This window comes from Phaenicophaeus curvirostris, chromosome 1, assembly GCF_032191515.1.
Source record: "Phaenicophaeus curvirostris isolate KB17595 chromosome 1, BPBGC_Pcur_1.0, whole genome shotgun sequence".
Classification (NCBI taxonomy): domain Eukaryota; kingdom Metazoa; phylum Chordata; class Aves; order Cuculiformes; family Cuculidae; genus Phaenicophaeus; species Phaenicophaeus curvirostris.
The window spans coordinates 104,004,622-104,023,528 of NC_091392.1; the positions used below are offsets into that span (position 1 = coordinate 104,004,622).

Here is an 18,907-nt window from a genome sequence, read left to right on the forward strand (position 1 = left end):
CAATAATATAGAAAAGGACCAAAGAGGTTTGAATGTTGAGGGCTGTGTTTTCAAGGAAAAAGCTATATCATCTGGCATAGCTTTTGATTTGACTAAAAAAGAACGGGAAAAGGGAGGCAATGTGAACAGAAAGGTCCGCAGCAGTGCCCAGTGAAATAGAAGGGGGAACTGATTAACCAATAATTAAACAACAGCAATTCCAGGAAAACAAGGTCTGTTTTTTATGTCAGCTAAATAAGCCTCTATGAAAAATAGATTATTTGTATCAGAATTATCCCAAAACACTGTTACCATGTTGTGACAAGCTTTCAGTCATTACTGCAGCTCTGTATAGCTCTGCTGTACTTTCTAATGATGACTCCCTACAAACTTTTAAGCCTGTCTAAATACTCTAAAGAGGAAATCTAAATGTACTGAGTAGGGTATTAAAAGAATTTTCTGTAGATCTGCTTCTTCTATAGTAGAACTTAATATTTTACAAAAAACTATCTGGAATACACAAGCAACAAAATTGGATTTTTAAAAATTCTGCTTTGAACTGAAACTCGTACCTTTTTCTCTCTGGTTTTGGCAATAAAAGGAGAGAGATACACTTTAAATAAGATTCAACAGTCCAGGTATCCATATAATTGTATTAAACTACTATGCTACTTGTCACCCTAGGGTGAGTCTTTTCCCTTACCCTCTTTCAATATCAATGTTCAAGAAATTTTTCACAGCAATTTTTTTTCCTCAAAAATCAATCTGCAGCCAGTAAACATGTCCGATCCAATAAGAAAAAAAGTGTGAAAATCCTGAAACAGTTTCAGGCTACAGGACTAAGTGGGTCTCAAAAAATTGCTCTGTTTTCTGAACTGCCTTGGAACTTTCAGAACAACCTCTTCCTGGCACCGATACTTGCCAAAAAAGGGCATTACTTAAGCTCCACTAAATTTTATAGAAAGCAGAGAATTTTGATATAGCTGAGCTTGATTCCCTTTACCACTCATCACAAAAAATGTTAAAAGAAACATAACATAGAAGATAGTTCAAGGATCAAACTCCTAAGTCTTAAGAGAAAAAAGTTCTAGAGTTCTCCTTGTCACTGCATTAGAAGGAGGAGGCTACTCTTCTTTTTAACTTCAGCATGTGCTTATCTGTTCTGGAGAGGTAACATGTCCCAGTCAATATTCCACATATCAGGAGGTGTTCATCAGTCTCATGTCTCCTCCCATTGAAAACCACATAGCTATGAACTATAACTTGTCCAAAATTACAGTACAACCCATTTTTAAATGTTCTTACAATTTCATTGGTTTTAATTAGCTGTCAGGTTGCTCATCTGGACACAATGCTGGGTTGCAAACAGGAGGACCAGATTCAACTGTGATATGATACCACTGAATTTATCTCAAGAAAGAATTTAATCCAGAGATTACATCTAAAGGTTACACATGCCCTGCCCTGGTGCATTTCATTGGTGGGCAGCTGTTAATCTCTGGGGAAAAGTCTACTGAGTACAAAGGACCAGCTGTTTACACACAAGCTGCCACAGAAAATTTCTCAGGAGGGAACAGCTCCCCTCCCTTCCAGCTGGTTGTGCTCAGAAACACAGGATTGAGAAATGGATTCATAATGAAAAATGTGCTGCAATTACTAGCGTGGGCTAACATCACTACATAACATCACTCTTAACAATAACAGTGATGCTGCAAACAGTTCCTCGAATAAAAGCAGAAGCAAGCATTGTAAAGTCAAGCAATAACTTGTAGCCAGGCACGTAAGGGTGAAAAGTCATGTAATTTGGCCAAAATACTTTCCTCCATATATGTATGATGATGTACAGCATGTGGAAACTCATCTCTTTATGGCATCTCATTACAAAATCTGGCAAGTTGTATCTCAAGATGGTAGCACTAACTTGTGTTACTTCATTAATACTCAAAATTAAGATTAACATAAGAATGTAGTGAATCATGTTTGAGATACATTTCAAGGTTTGATTATAAACCATGTACATATCAATTTTTATGTTGCATTTATTTGCCAAAAGGCACTATTCTAACCCTCAGGGATCTGGTTCTCAATATAGTAATTAATATTCCAGGTTTGCAATTAAACAGCTTCAACGTGGTACAATCAGTAGGTAATAACATTCAATTAAAGACACAAGATGCATTTTCACCTTAAAATGTTTTTACCCTTGAAGTGATACGAATGGAAGAAGATAAAATAGAGTATTAACACTTTTCAATTACGTTAAATGACTTTAATCCTGCAAATGATGTCCTACTTTAATTAGAAGCTCTTCTCTTTATTGCATCATGATGGATGTCCACTTTATTAGATTCAAGTGTGACACTATAAGCTCACTTTACATAAACATTACCATGTTATTAAAATGCTCTACAAGGAAGGGTGTTGAGATATTTGCTAGAACATCAGTACTTCCTACTTTAATTTCAACAGCCTGTTCTTCTTTCTGCTTGGAACATTTTTCACCTAAGTGAGCACTCACTATACTGTGCTTTTCCACGACGTGATTCATGGAGGCTAGATCTAAAGTTGTCCAAGTAATACACTGAAAGAAGCATACTGAAGGTTAAGTTTGAACTCATAGAAGCTTACACCCATAAAGTAATAGTGTCACATCTTTTTAAGTCACAAATGCGACAGGGCAAAAAGTGCTGTCAGACTTGACCCTGTCATTTCAGACCTTGTGAGAAGGTGAAATAGGAGCAAGTGGAGTAGAATGGCAGATCCATGGTTTAGTTCTTATTTCACTTTTCACCTGAGCTGGTACCCAAAATGCCTCCAGATTAGACAAAAAGTACATCACATCTGTACTGCACAGCCCAGTAGAGATACTTGAGCTAACTCACATATCACCATATGGGAAAAAGTAGCACAGGGCTCTGAAAAGACTAATTTAGCCAACAGAGAAAGGTATACAATATAGATGCATAGACAGATGTAGCCATGACAGGTTTCATCAGGGTGTTGGAGAAGGCACTATCCCTGAGCCCCCATTTTCCCTTTTAATCTTTCCTCAAGTGCAAAAGAGAATACGGTACATAGTCTACAGTGTTCAAATTTAACTTCCTAACATGAACTGTAGATTGAAAGTGAGAAGGTCTGACTTCTGCCTTAACATAGTGCCAATACAACAACAGCAGTATAACAATGTTATGGCATGACATTCAAATACCAAGCTATACAGGTTAGTGTCGGCCGACAGTAACGTTGACTGTTACATCAGAAATGTTGCTTTCAAGAAATTACAGTAAGGATCAGCAAAATATTTCCAAAACCAGATTCGGAAGTTTCCTGAGACAATTTTACTAGGAAAAGCATCTGTGTGTTCAAAACCTGTATCTGTATCCACTATGAGAATATGCCAATGAAAATCAACTTGCTAGATATATATTTGCTCGATCATGTCCAGACAGGCTGTGAACTGTAATTTCTGATTCAGATTAGTTAAAAATTGTGTCATATCTTTTATATCTACTATGTTTGTCTCATCCACCTGTTTGTTGGGGGTTTCGGAATGAAAAGTCTTTAAGATATGTACTTTTGCTTTTATACACTTAAACAGCACCTAGCACAAATGTCACCAGCTTAAATGGCCTTTGAGTTCTTCACAGTAATAATATTTTTTAAAAAACAGCAACAAAAATCTCTGTAAAAAATAATGATAGTTTAAAAGGCAAATTCCTGTGAAAGGTTAGAAGAATCTGTGAAAGGCAAAAGAAATAACATTCCTAAAAATGTAACAAAATAACTAGATTGAAAGGTTTGAAAAATTCATAGGGTACATATAACTTACTTGGCTTCCTTCTTTTTGCCAGAAAACAGCTGGCTGGGGGTTTCCTTTAGTTTCACATGGAAAAGTCACTGTTCGACCCTGGGCGACAATCTGGTCTCGCGGTCTCACCACAAACTGTGGGGGAGCTACAATGTAAGAAAAAACATGGAGTAAATTTAAGATATTTTGCAAGGGGGAGACAAGGAACATTGAAGGAAAGAGACAACATTATGGAGTTTTTTTTATGCCAGAGGACATAAGACCAGAAACATTCATTAGTATAGACAGAACTAATATATATACAAAAACAACAGCAACAAAAAGAGCAGCAATATCAGCACGTGATATCCCCAGTTGTAAAAAAAACAAACAAAAAAACCCCAGAAAGAAACATAGAAATGTTACAACCATACATGCTAGTATAAGTTCTGATGACAATAAATGCTAAGGAGCAGCAGTCGGATGTTTATGATACTGACTCTAGATATATTCTGTCTTTGTTCTGGCCATGTATCAGCACTCTCATACCCTCTACGCCTCATAGAAATTGTTGTCTGGGGCTGTTGTGTATAGCAAGGTATGAATTAGGATATACAGACTGCCTTTTTCAGTCTGCCTCTCTAGACTTTTAAAAATTATCAAGAAAGAGAAGAAGGCCTGGATGACAGCAGAAGGACAGAAGTTCAAGAGCTCCCTCACTTGTCTTAGGGGTAGTGTGGGTCAATAATGGAGTGGGAAGGAGGACTTGCTGTAAAAAGTACAGTTGCCACAACAACACAAACTTGAGAGATGCTGATTTAAGCTTGTGTAAAGACAAGAAAGAAGAAACAGTTGAAGATTTAGTGCACAGCAGTGAGTGGTGAGAAAGAAGGAATACGTATTCCAGGAGATTAGGAAGAGACAAGGAAAGCAGAAAAGGAGAAAATTGAGCTGAAACAAGAAAGAAGAACCAGGACGGGGTACGTATTCAAAGAGATGGTATTAACATTGTTCAGACATAGGGGACCAGGAGGCAGAGTCAGAAGTGAACAATTTCTAAAAGTTTTACTTGTCTGAGGGTGTTGATGGAGAATAGAGAGTTAATGTTTAGTGGGAATAAGAAACGAGAGAAAAGGTGTTAATGTACAGAAGGAAAGTGGTGAAGAAGTAGCATTGGAGGATTTGAGAGAAAAAAGCTTGACATCAGTGACTATCTTGAGCATGATGTGATAAAGCAAATAACTTCTTTATGTATGACATGCAAAACTTTCAGTCTTAGTTCAACACTGGAATTCACTAGAATTGGATTTGTATTGGTTGACATATCTTTAAAATGTAAGAAATGTCTCCAAATATTCTCATCAAAAGACTAGATAACTTTTGGGGCAGGCTGAAGAAGGGGACAAAATAATATTAATAATAAAAACTCCCACATTAATTTTCTTCTATTCCATTCCTGGTTTGGAGGTTGTGGAAGGGGATGGTTTAGGAACACTAAGCTTTTAGGTAAATAGAATGTAAGTGTTTTAGAAAACCATATTTTCACCATTATAATTACAAATTATTTAATTAGGCATGAAAAGCAATCAAGACCCTGCTTCCGATTACACCTGCTGACAGCACAGACACAAATCTGCTAACTCTATAGAAATGTATGCAGATGTGATTTTTTTTAAATATACTTTACAGTTACCGCACGAGGTACTCCCCAAGACTTCACAGATAAGCAGGAGTCTAAAAAGCACCACTTGACTAGCCCTGGTTAAATGCATTCTTAGAACAAGAACTGCAAAGCACTTAGTAAATGTAAATCACTATCAATGTGGAAGGCAGAGGGTGAGGACAATACGAGGAGTCGTCCTTCTGCCTCACAATTCCTGAACACACGTTTTGGCCTGTCTGGAAACAGAAGTGTCCACAACTTCCGTCAGCCTCAGCAGGTGTTCGTCTTCTGAAAGGGCAGGGACCTAAGGTTTGGTGCCCTGCTGCTGCCCAGTTATACCTATATGTTTTGAGGTTTCTGTAAGACCACAGAAGTTGCTACACACATCAAGATTTGAACTCATTCGGTACTATTCCTTAAGCACTGGATGGACAGCAGCATTTTTTCTTTCCTTGCCATGCTTTACCTTGCATTTCTGTTTGCAGTCCCTACAGGTGTCACCAAGCGGTGCTGTGGTAACTACCACATGTGTTTGTTCAATCAGTCATATGGGGAAGGAAACAGAGCAACACCTTTATGTATGAATTAGAAACCTGCATTCATATAGGCGTAGCTTAGGCTAAGGTATCTCTACAGTTCTCACCACCCACTTAATAAAGGCCATTGATTTAGTTCAGTACTCGCTGCTTGCCCATATATGTTCATTGCTCAGGATATTAATATAGAATCAATAGCAAGCTCAGGCAGAAAGGTGAGTAGAAAACCTCTAACTTCTTCTGTTGTATTTGCATTTGACAGGAACTATGCATGAGTCCTATGTCTATGCTGCATTATGAGTGGCCTCAAGACCATTATTTTTCTGTTGTGACATTAAAACCTGGTGGCAGGAGATTTATACATAGATTATACCTAAGCATGACTGATATCCAAGATCGCAGTGTAGGCGTGTTTGGTGCACTAGGAGTATGTTATGCAGATGGTGCTTGAGATGCCTCAACAGAAGGAAGAATGGTGTGGCATTTCCATGAGCCTCTTTCAGATCACGTAACCAAATAAATATAAAGTAGGTAAGTTTAAGAGTTCATTTTAAATATTCTCTCACACACAAGGCTATACTGTAAATCAATAATTCAAAGCTCTGAGCAGATGTAATACCACTGAACTTGTTGCTGTCCCAGACATTCCAAGGACCAAATTAAGGTAATTTGGTAGCCAAAAGATAATGAGAGATGAACACCCTAGTTTCTACTTAGTTTCTAGTTTTTTATCTGCTCTTAACTTTTAACATCTCTGGGTTTTTTAAGAGTAGAAAATTGATCCTTTCTTTTGCAAAAAGCCAAGGAAAAGAAACAGCTGTTAAGGCTGTAGTTTAGTACAGATAATCCAAATAACGAGGACTGACCCTGTTATTCTGTTCTCTCCCTGTCACACTCCAAGTCCTCTCCAGCATTTGCCATATCAGGTGAACAGAAGATTCACGGTGTCACAGCTACTAGTTTAGGCTTTTAAACACTCTAGTAAACAATGATGTATGCTTATGCAAGGATTTTTTTCCTTGCATTTATCTGCAGCCATAATTACTAGAAATTCACTGTAAAATAAATACATTAATCAGACATTATGTTTAAATATAATCTCTTGATCTCACAAGGAACTGACTTTTATTGTTCAATACATTAATTAAAGCACAAAATCAAATCCTTCAGCCAAACTATTTTATATCATAATTTTAAAGAAAATAAAAACCTTCACTTTGGAAAGGTAAAACCTTGTATGTGCTTTTTTTATTTATTCAGAGATGGGGTTCTATAATGAAGGAAACTTCCATTTTGTTCTAGTTTGTTGTCATATGCTGCTATAGCTCTGTTTACAAACAGACTCTGATAAAAATGACCTTATTTACAGCATATAAACAATGTTTTCCCCATATAACTTTTATCTATCAGTTACCAGCTGCATAATGCAAGTTGGTAACTGAAAGCAATAGTTAATAATTGCAGGAATAATTCATAGTCAAGTATAACTACCAAAGCAGTAAGACTGCCATTGTCTGCTCAGAGACAGCAAGGCTTCTTTGACAGAATAAACATTTGGGGTCTTCAATTTACCTAAAAATACAGATCATTATCTTCATATATAGGTGCTGATTATAAAGATAGATAAATATTATTACTCCCATTTTGCAAAAAGGTTAACTGAGACCATAATTTCCTCAAATTCAGCTTCAGTGGAATGTTGGACAAACCCGAATTCAAGCTACTATTGCTTCTCTCAGAGTAGGTGAAATTTTAAAACATTCTCAAAAGGTACAGTTAGAGAAATAACAGCAGGCTCGATATGCTTCAGTTGTTAAAGTTATGTGGCAGTTTAATGTTTAATTCAGCTAAACATTAAGGTCATTAGAAGAATCTGTTGAAAAAACTGTTATCAAGCAGCAAACTGAGCGTTGTCCCTATGAAACTATTAGCCTTTACTGTTTCAGATGTAACATTAACTGGATTGGAATAAACAAAGTGGAAAAACTCTTGCTTAACTGACATTTGAAAGTCAAAGACAATCGCTTTAAAAGGAAATATATTACTTGAATTCCAGACTAGACAAAAATATGAAAAAAGAACAATTAAGACTACAGACTTAGTATACTTCTATTGAAACTTCTTTTCTTTTTTTTTTCTTTATGAGAAATTTAAATAGTACACAGTAAATTAGATTTGATTTCTGGCAAATTATGCTTTGATACTGCATTCAGCAAGCACTGGCTTCAATCACTGTCACACTAAAGCTATGTTATGCTAATAGCAGCTTGTGAGGCTGAGCAGGATGATATGGAAATCAGATGGTTGAACATGAATAGAAAGCATAGGCCATGTACAAGGGGGCTTTGAGACGAGGGGATGGGGGGACCCTAAGGTTAATCACATCATGTTCAGAACTGTTTTTACAGCACAGAACAGTATTCTACTGGAAGAATTAAAATGGAGATAGAAAAGCATGAGCCATAGTGAGCATTAGTTATGTTGTTGAAAATGGGAAGAGTGCATTCTGTTGCACTCTTTCGAGATGTCATTTTATGCATGACTGAATGGATCTTTTATTCTATTAATGGATGCATATGTAGGTAGCCTCTGCTTAAGTGTTAAAGAGCTTTAGGAAAAAAAGGAAGAAACAAACACTGCAAATTATTTCAAAGGGATTTCTTAACTCTTCTCCAACCTTAATAGGTAGCAGAATTTCTAATCTTATGGGATGGATTGCATTCATTTCTTTCCCAGCAGTGTTACTGAATACTAAAGGTTATACTGAGTCACCAGGAGGTGATAGAGCTGCTGATGTACAGAAGCTTGACTGAGAAAGAAGTCTCAGAAGGGGAGGGGGAAATTACCACAGGAAAATGCAAATTTATAGCAAAAAGTACACTGATTCTGCATTAAATATTAGCAATATTTTCTTCTAATGACACAGATTTTTAAGATGAACTTGTGATTTGTGGTACACATTGAATTCAAAGATCCTAAGGGAATTTTATTATCATGACCCATTTACAGCACCTCCCTCGGCCCGTGTGCCCTGGGGTGTGTATATATTGCTGTGATTTTAATTAAAAGTAGACATTGTAGCAAGTTTTAGTCCAGTATGGCTCCTGCAAGCAGAAATGGAATTGTAACCACAGAAACTAATATCAGCGGGATTTTTGTTGTTGTTGTTTGGATTTTTTCTAAACATCATCAATTACCTAAGGCTGCCACTATGAGACCAAACTCATTTTACATAATCCAAACAATTTTCAGATAATGAAAACTTTAGTAATCTTTAAATTGCATGTACTTAGATAAAATGTCCTCACATACCATGGCATATGAGGCTTTATTTAAAGCTCATTGAAGCTGGTAGAAATTCTTCTGTTGGCTTATGTGGTCTTTGGATCAGACCCATTGAAAAAACAAAATATTACTTGAAAAGAGCAACAGCAGTAAATATTAAAGGGATTAAATTACAGATTTCAAAACCTTTAATTGTAACTAATTTCAGCTGACAGTGAACTGCAAATGGAATTTACCATGAAGATGACTTAGGCAAGCTAAAATAATAAAGATGAGTGTTTCGTTTTTAACTGGAATTGTTTATTGCCCACTGATGAACATCTGTGAGTGGTTCAAAAAGGGTAACAACATTTTTATCTTTCAGTTGTTCTAAAACACTGAAACAGATAATATTAAAGCATGGCAGCATAAGTATTTTTCTCTTTCTATGCAAGAGGAGAAAGGAGTCTAGAAAATCAATAAATAAAACCTGCTAACTGTCCTATATATTTTGACACATAAAATCTCTCTTTTATCCCTGGATGACCTAAAAGAGAGAAGTGGGATAAATCTACATGGTGAAAAAAAGAGATGTGAGATAAAGAATAATGAAGAACAGGTTTGGTTTATATTCAGAGATTCACTGCCAATTTTAATTAACATAACTGTCAAATCTGTATTTATAATTTTTATAACAAAAGTTAAAGCACAAAAAACTTAAAAATACTACCAAGGATTTGTTCTTCATTCTTACCTAGTACTAATGTCAATAAAACAAAATTATGAGAAAAATAAAAAAATAATCTAACTCTGCCTCCTACACAGCAGAAAAGAGTGCATCTACTTTCTAACACTCCCCTCTCCCCATGTCCAGAACTCTGAGTTCATCAGCAGCACCCTTCCTGATCCCCTCCTCTTTGTTTTACTGTACATGCAAACATACAGTTTAAATATTTGGTGTAAATTTCATCTCAACATGAGACTGTAGCCTGCTGTCATTTAATCTCTGTTTCATTAGATCTTGTCTAATGATCTCTTTTAAGTGGCCTCTGCACCTTACAGATGCTCCTAGAAAATCCTTTCTAGAAAGTACTTCATTTAGTTTTGATGCTTATAAAGAAATGTAGCATTGATTTTTATCTGCCTAACAACTTAGTTTACTCAGGACTTTCTCTACTCTAGACAATGCTTTTTAATTGTTTTCCTTTTTTCCTCAAGTGTCTGTGATTCAGGATGTACCTTCTACTCAGACAGACAGAAAAGATGTGCTTTCCTAAAATGATAACACTTTATCCCACTTGCTAATGTAAACTGTACCATTAGGGGATGGCATGCGCTCCCATACCTTCTGTGAGTATAGCCAATAAAACAAATTATGTCAACAAAGACATGTAATCTGCCATGATTCCTTTTGTCATGGGAGAGAGCAGGAGGGTTTGCTGGTAACACGTTTAAAAAAATGAAAAGCATACCCCTTGCTGATATAGTGAGGTTTCATCAAAATAATGACTGTAATCTGGTTATCTCCTTCAAAAAAAAAACCCATGAATCACATGCTGAAGAGAAGAGCTAAGGAGATGATGAGAAGAGTAAAGAGCCTAGATAGGCTAATAGGCTACATCTATAATGAGAAAGATCCCAAAATCCTGCTTTGTTTATCTTTGAGAATGAAAAAGGCTGAGAGGGGATATTCTGCTCAATTTGGGCCACTGTCAAGTAAAGAAAGGAAAATGAGTGAGGAAGAAAAGAGACTATTTATGCTGGTTGACAAATGAAGGAGTAGTGAGTACATTAGATTTGTGGTTGAATAATACTGAGATCATACTCAAACTGTAATATGGCTACCAGCAAGTGAGCAAAGAAGGTAAAGGGAAAAGTAAATAGATTAATGTATTGATTTCCACACTCCTCTTGAAGGAAAAGTAAGTGATTTCTCCTTTTAGAAAAAGGAAGGGAAAAGTCTGAAGGGAGCAACACATCAAAAAACTTTTTCATGCGCTAATCTTCAAAGACATATGGAGGGACTCAGAATCCACTGAAGTAAGAAGATGATTCCCACTGATTTGAGCATTCTTCAGGAAAGTAAAAAAATATTTATACATTAAACTTATTAAAACTTTCTCAAGTTAGAGTCCAGCAACTGAAAACAAACAAACAAACAAACAAAGAAGACCCTTGAGCACTTCCTGCACTTGCTGTAATTGTAACTTTTGTGTGAGTAGTGGCACATATTTGGTATCAGAGTAGAAATAATCAGGACATCACAGTATGTCTTTTAGAAGGAAATCCTGGTGATGCAGGTGCAGGCTGTCCCCGTGTGCTGGAAAATATGCGAGAAAACCAGCTTGGCTGAGCAGAGCAATCTGGGTGGATATCAGAGAACAGAGGAAAGTTTATGAGCTTTGGAAGAAGGGGTGTCTTGGGAGGTCTACAGGGATGAAGTGAGATCACGTAGAGAGAAAATAAGAAGGGCTAAATCCCAACTAGAACTTAAATTGGCCGCTTCTCTGAAAAGATTAAAAAAAATTCTTTCTACAAATATAGCAGCAATAAAATCAGGGCCAGGAGAACCTCCATCCTTTACTGGATGCAGGGGGAACAATAATGGCGAGGATGAAGACAAGGCTGGGTTACTTAATGCCTTCTTTGCCTTTAATACTAAGGTAAGATGTTCTCTGGGTACTCAACCTCCTCAACCAGAAGACAGGGAGGGAGAGCAGAACAAAGCTCCAATGATCCAAGAGGAAATGGTTAGAGACCTATGCAGCCAATTAGACATTCACGGGTCTATAGGGCCAGATGGAATCCACCCAAAGTTATTAAGGGAACTGGCAGAGGTGCTCACCAAAACCCTTTCCATTATCTACCAGCAGTCCTGGCAGCCTGGGGATTTCCACTTGACTGGAGGTTGGCAAAAGTTACACCCATTTACAAGAAGGGTCAGAGGGAGGATTCAGGGAACTACAGGCCTGTCAGTCTGAGCTTGGTGCCAGGGAAGGTCATGGAGCAGGTCATCTTGAGTGCTATCACACAGCACATAAAAGAAAACCAGTTGATCAGGCCCAGTCAACATGGACTTCTGAAAGGCAGGTCATGCCAAACTAACCTGATTTCCTTCTATGACAATGTGACTGCTTAATGGATAAGGGAAATGTGGATGTACTGTACCTGACCTTTTCCTTTGACACGATTTCCTATGGTATTCGTCTTGAGAAACTGCCACTGGACTGGACAGGCATATACTTTCTGCTGGGTTAAAAACAGGCTGAATGGCCAAGTCCAAAGAGTGGTGGTAAACAGAGTTAAATCCAGTTGCAGGCCAGTCACTAGTGGTGTTCCCCAGGGCTCAGTGCTGTGTCCAGTTCTATTCAATATCTTTATCAATGACCTTGATTTAATGTGCCCTTAGCAAGCTCACGGATGACAGTAAGCTGGGTGGAAGCGTTGATCTGCTTGAGGGTTAGGGATGCTCTGCAAAGGGGTATGAACAGGCTGGATCAATGGGCTGAGAACAACAGGATAAGTTTCAACAAGGCCAAGTGCAGAGTCCTGCACTTGGGACACAACAACCTCATGCAGTGCTACATGGGAACAGTGTCTGGAAAGCTGTCTGGCAGAGAAGGACCTGGGGGTGTTGTTTGACAGTTGACTGAACATGAGCCAGCAGTGGCCCAGGTGGCCAAGAACGCCAGTATCATCTTGGCTTGTATCAGAAACAGCGTTGCCAGCAAGATCCGGGAAGTGATTGTGCCCCTGTACACAGCATTGATGAGGCTGAACCTTGAGTACTGTGTTCAGTTTTGGGTCCCTCACGACAAGAAAGACATTGAGGTTCTGGAGTGCGTCCAGAGAAGGGCAGTGAAGCTGAACAGGCTGGAGAACAAGTCTTACAAGAGTGGCTGAAGGAGCTGGGGTTGTTTAGCCTAGAGAAGAGGAGGCTGAGGGGAGACCTTATCACTCTCTACAACTCCCTGAAAGGAGATTGTAGCAAGGTGGGTGTTGTTCTCTTTGCCAAAGTAACAAGTGATAGGACGAGAGGAAATGGACTCAAGTCGCTTCAGAGGAGGTTCAAATTAGACATCAGGAAAAATTTCTTCACCAAAAGTTTTATCAGGCACTGGCAAGAGGCTGCCCAGGGAGATGGCTGAGTCACCATCCCTGGAGGTATTATACAGATGAGTAGATGAAGTGGTTAGGGATATGACTTAGTAGTGGACAGATACGGTTGGGCTTTATGATCTCAGAGGTCTTTTCCAACCTAGTGATTCTATGAATTTTCCTGTTTTTAAACAAGAGAATATTATTCTTTCACTTAAGGAACAAGCATATCCCAAAAGCCTCATGTCACCTGGTGCCCTTACCCTCTTCTGGAACTTTCTGAAGGTGGTAGCAGAAGACAGATAGGCAACTTGCCACACTTTCATATCGATTTGAAATTTCTGCCAATGAAAGATGGCACTGCAGTGCCAAGCATGATCTCATCTCTTCTGTCACACACCGGTGGCAATTACTGATATTTAATAAATCCTCAGTGTCTCAAATGAATGTGATATTTTCACACTTTCGTACTTCCTCACTTACTAACCTGAACCATCTGAACAATATAATTTCTAGCCACAACATCTAATACAACTTTTTTTAAAATACAGTCCCTTCTATTTTATGTTTCATGCTGTACCACTCTTCTTAGGCAATTAAATCATGCCAGGTTGATTTATGTCATGGGAATTTCCCAGAGCAGAGTGAAATACGTCATATAGTTGCATTGCACTTAAATGTGAATAGACTGTATTCCATTAACATGAAATTTTGAAAATTCATGGCAGGTGTCTTATCCGTTTCTCATTTCTCCAACATGGTAGGAAAGTGAAGGTTTTGTAACTGTGTCTTCCCCTGTTTCCTTAGTTAATCCCAGAAGCTGAATTTCTGTAGGTGGCATAAGTATCTAGCTATTTGCTGCATGTTGCATCTTTCTGGGAAGATTAGTTATAGCATATGACAATAAATAAAGTAAACTTAACTGACAGCAAACCCAAACATGATGAGTAAGCTGGCATAGAACTGTTAAATTCAACAGCTGCCATCCACCTTGGGCAGAACCATACCTCATTTTGTCTATGTAGTATATCCTGTATATTAATAACTGCTTGAATCAAACACAGTTATTGGTAATCCCACTCCTGAATTTTTCACTCAAGCTGAAATTTAAATAAAAATGTCACAACTAACAGAATATAAATATTTGAAATAAAAAACTCAATAGAAAATAAAAATTATTCAGTTTGCAGCAAGAATTACAATCCTGGAATACTAAAAAAATAACATTCCCCTGTTCTTCAGTGACAAGGCATTGAAAGATAATGGTTTGGTCTTGTTTAAAATACAATAAATTCAAACATTGTCTGTTTTGAATTGGAGGTAGTGATGAAAGGTAGAGATACACAGGTAATACTCAGGTGTCACATAAGAATATAAACTTTTAAACTGTTTCCCTGCAGTTTAACATGTACATAAATACATAAATATACTTCTGTTAAAATGTCATCCTCCTAGAGAGCTATGAGCGTAACAATATTAAGTAGTGGTTGCTTTAGCTTCCTTTCTGTAACGAGAGGTAATTTTGCACTGCATTCCAGTAAACTTCCTGAAAAAAAAATGCTACAAGGGTTGACTCACAGTACTGGTAAAATGACAATTTTAACAGAAGATCATTTGGGCTTCTTGGGACTGAAACAGAAAACTTTTGCTTCAGGTACCTAAGCAAAAAACAGTAGTGGCACATGCTATTGTAAAGACAGCATTGCCTTTACTACAGGTAAAGGACCAGAAGAAAGAGATGTAAAGAAAGTGTTCTGCTCACATACAGCAATCTCTACATATACACTTGTATGGGAGTTCTATATGTTAAATATCGTTGGAGTTGGATTCAATGATCTTTGCACAATTAAAAAAAAAATCACTAAATTAAATAATTTGGTAAAGACCACATGACCGTATAATAATTATTTTAAGGTCAACCATTCTAATTTATGTTTCCTGAATAAATCACATAAAAGAAGAATTTTCTTTGTACGAGGTGATGACTTGCAAACAAAACAAAATATTGTAGTCAGGGAATATGACAAATTGACCACAGCATGGTCACACAAGTGGATCATATCATATATTGCAGATGTGCTTGCCAAACCCCTTGTGGATGTGCTTGCCAAACACCTTTCCATCATCTTCCAGCAGTCCTAGCTGTCTGGAGGCTGTGCCCATCTACAAGAAGGGTTGGATGGAGGATCCAGAAAACTACAGGCCTGTCAGTCTGACCTCAGTGCCAGGGAAAGTCATGGAGCAGGTGATCTTGAGTGCTATCATGAAGCACATGCAAGAGAACCAGGTGATCAGGCCCAGTCAACACGGGTTCATGAAAGGCAGGTCTTGCCAAACTAACCTGATCGCATTCTATGACAAAGTGACCCGCCTACTGGACGAGGGAAAGGCTGTGGATGTGGTCTTCCTGGACTTCAGTAAAGCCTTTGACACAGTTTCTCACAGCATTCTGCTTCGGAAACTGTCAGCCTCTGGCCTGGACAGGCACACACTCTCCTGGGTGGAAAACTGGTTGGATGGCCGGGCCCAGAGGGTGGTGTGAAATGGAGTTAACTCCAGCTGGAGGCCAGTGACAAGTGGGGTTCCCCAGGGCTCAGTGCTGGGTCCAGCCCTGTTCAATGTCTTTATCAAGGACCTGGATGAAGGCATTGAGTGCACCCTTAGCAAGTTTGCGGACAACACTAAGCTGGGTGGAAGCATGGATCTGCTGGAGGGTAGGGAGGCTCTGCAAAGGGATCTGAACAGGCTGGGCTGACACCGATGGCATGAGGTTTGACAAGGTCAAATGCCAGGTCCTGCACTTGGGGCACAACAACCCTAAGCAGTGTCACGGACTAGGGGAAGTCTGGCTGGAAAGCTGCCTGGAGGAGAAGGACCTGGGGGTGTTGGTTGACAGCCGACTGAACATGAGCCAGCAGTGTGCCCAGGTGGCCAAGAAGGCCAATGGCATCTTGGCTTGTATCAGAAATGGTGTGACCAGCAGGTCCAGGGAGGTTATTCTGTCCCTGTACTCAGCACTGGTGAGACCACACCTCAAATACTGTGTTCAATTCTGGGCCCCTCACCACAAGAAGGATGTTGAGGCTCTGAAGTGAGTCCAGAGAAGAGCAATGAAGCTGGTGAAGGGGCTGCAGAATAAGTCTTATGAGGAGCGGCTGCTGGAAGTGGGGTTGTTTAGCCTAGAGAGGAGAAGACTGAAGGGAGACCTTATTGCTCTCTACAACTAGAGAGGAGGGAGCTGGCCTCTTCTCCCAAGTGACAGGGGACAGGACAAGAGGGAATGACCTCAAGCTCCACCAGGGGAGGTTCAGGCTGGTCATCAGAAAAAAAAAATTCATGGAAAGGGTCATCGGGCACTGGAACAGGCTGCCCAGGGAGGTGGTTGAGTCATTATGCCTGGAGGTATTTAAAAGATGGGCATGATCTAGTGATTGATGGGAATGGTTGGACTTGATGATCCTATGGGTCTTTTCCAGTCTAGTGATTCTATGATTATGTGACCTGGACATAAAATAACTTGAGAACAAGAGCTTCTGTATAAGCTTTGGAGAAGAATCATGCATGATTCAATGGCCTGAAATGTCTTAAAAAAGAATCAGTCTTCTGAAATGAGACAGTACCAAAACTGCTGAAACCTGTAATTTTCTTTTCAATCTCCAGTCATTTATTTTATGTGGCTTTCCCAGAGCCTGAAACAGTCTCTACTTTGTGATTTTCTTTTTCTTTTGCCTTTCTTTTAAGAGTGAGCAAAATCAGAAAAAACATCTAGATTTTAAATGCTTTTAAACTTGTACCATATTCTTAGTGAATGAAGGAGATTTCATTATGAGCTGTAACACCCCACATCCCCAAAGAGATTGACATTAGAAGCATCTTAAATTCACGCTATATTTTCTGTGTAAAAGAAACTTATCTTATGAGTTTATGCTAGTTTTACACATTACAGATCCTGGAAATTAATTTCTCGAGAACTAGCTCAATGCCATAATAATACAGTAGTAACTGGAGTTTGAAGTTCAAAGTTTGCCCAGGGAAGTTATGGATGCCCCATCCCTGGAGGTTTTTAAGGCCAGGCTGGATGGGGCCTTGGGCAGCCTCATCTAGTGGGATGTCCCTGCCCATAGCAGGAGGCGTGGAACAAGGTGAACTTTAAGGTCCCTTCCAACCCAAAAAATTCTATGGTTCTATGATTCTATGAAAATCTCAAATGGAGAACAGAGGATTCCATTCTGCACAGGGAATCCTCCAGATATGGATAAGCCATGCTGTGACTGCAGAAGTACTTGGCTTGCTCTACATATGCTAGTACAAGCAAGCTAATAAACATGAGATCACCTTAGTTCCAGAAACAGAGGCTTGACCTGGATTTTATCTTTAAATTATTCCAACCTCTCTTCCTCCGACTCATAACAATTGAAGAGCTGAGAGAAGTTCAAACTCACAGACTTCAGTCAAATGCATATTTAACATAACTTTTGACTACATAGAGACAGACTAAACCCCTCTGCAATCTCTGGAAACACCAGTACATACTTCTGATAGCAATAAAAAAATCAGAGCAATCATATAATTATTCTAAAAGATACATCTAAACACAAACTACAAAAATCAGACGAGCAGTGCAACTCATTAAATTATTCAGAAAATCCATACAGGCACAGAGTAAACATCAGCAAATGAAAATTCGGTAATATGTTCAAGATATTTTGTAACATCGAAAGTGAATTTCAGCTAGTGACAGTTTTTCAGTTATGCTCAGATTTTAATAAATGTTCAGAAGTTATTTCAAAGGTATAGGAAGGAATCAAATTTTCAGTGTGGGAATTCAAAATCCAGAGGCTGTTATTCTCTGGACTTGTTATTCAAAACAGCCTGCATCCTATACAGCGCATTCCAAAATGCACTCCAAGATGACCTAAGGACAAAAGTCTATGATGAAGTTTCTTAACAAGCACGGAAATCTACTCCATCCCCTCATCAATTTCAGGGCTACTTAATTTCAAAACTCCTAGAAAGATACAAGAAAGACAGGACATGCAAAGCTTGTGCTTTTACTGCTATGCAATAAAAGCATAATGAGCTGATTGTTTTGGGCCTGATAGAAGCTCACCGAAGTCAATACGATCCTTTCTGTTGATTTCAATGGCTTTTATACCAGGCCCTTAAACAGACCGTTAAAAACGTCTGAATGAGTGATTTTGGCTCAGTATCACTACGCCCACCCCGTTTTGCTGATTGGTATTTGTTAGTGGTTTGGCAAATGTGTTTATACATGACACAGCAGAAAACACAAAGTTCAGAAATAGCACTTTATCAGTCAAAATCACTTGCCTGGTGTTAGACAGTCAAAACTATTAAGCACTGGCTGCTAGTTTTAGCCAGTTAAATGCTGTTGCATATGAAAGATGAAGCATTGCATGAAGCCATGCTAAAATGGATAGAAGGATGGTTACTTACCAACGGGGCGAGCTGTTGACATTACAATGGTGTAGTGAGAACATAAAAAAGAAATTAAAAAAGAAAAGAATATCTGTCAGAATGCATGACGTGTAATGTTACCATCCACTATGGATACTACCA

The 18,907-nt window shown here is 38.6% G+C and overlaps 1 protein-coding gene across 16 annotated transcripts in view; it reads right to left on the reverse strand.

Moving 5' to 3' along the window:
• Positions 1-18,907, reverse strand: part of ROBO2 (roundabout guidance receptor 2) — a 905,955-nt gene that overhangs the window by 99,390 nt on the left and 787,658 nt on the right. For 11 of the 16 annotated variants that reach the window (XM_069870339.1, XM_069870284.1, XM_069870376.1 and 8 more), the window contains exons 7-8: positions 18,785-18,796; positions 3,809-3,933 (exon numbers count right to left, since the gene is read on the reverse strand). In XM_069870339.1, coding sequence (XP_069726440.1) covers positions 3,809-3,933; positions 18,785-18,796 — 137 coding nt within the window. The remainder of the gene's footprint in view (positions 1-3,808; positions 3,934-18,784; positions 18,797-18,907) is intronic. The other 5 variants (XM_069870289.1, XM_069870386.1, XM_069870331.1 and 2 more) reach the window with 1 other exon arrangement.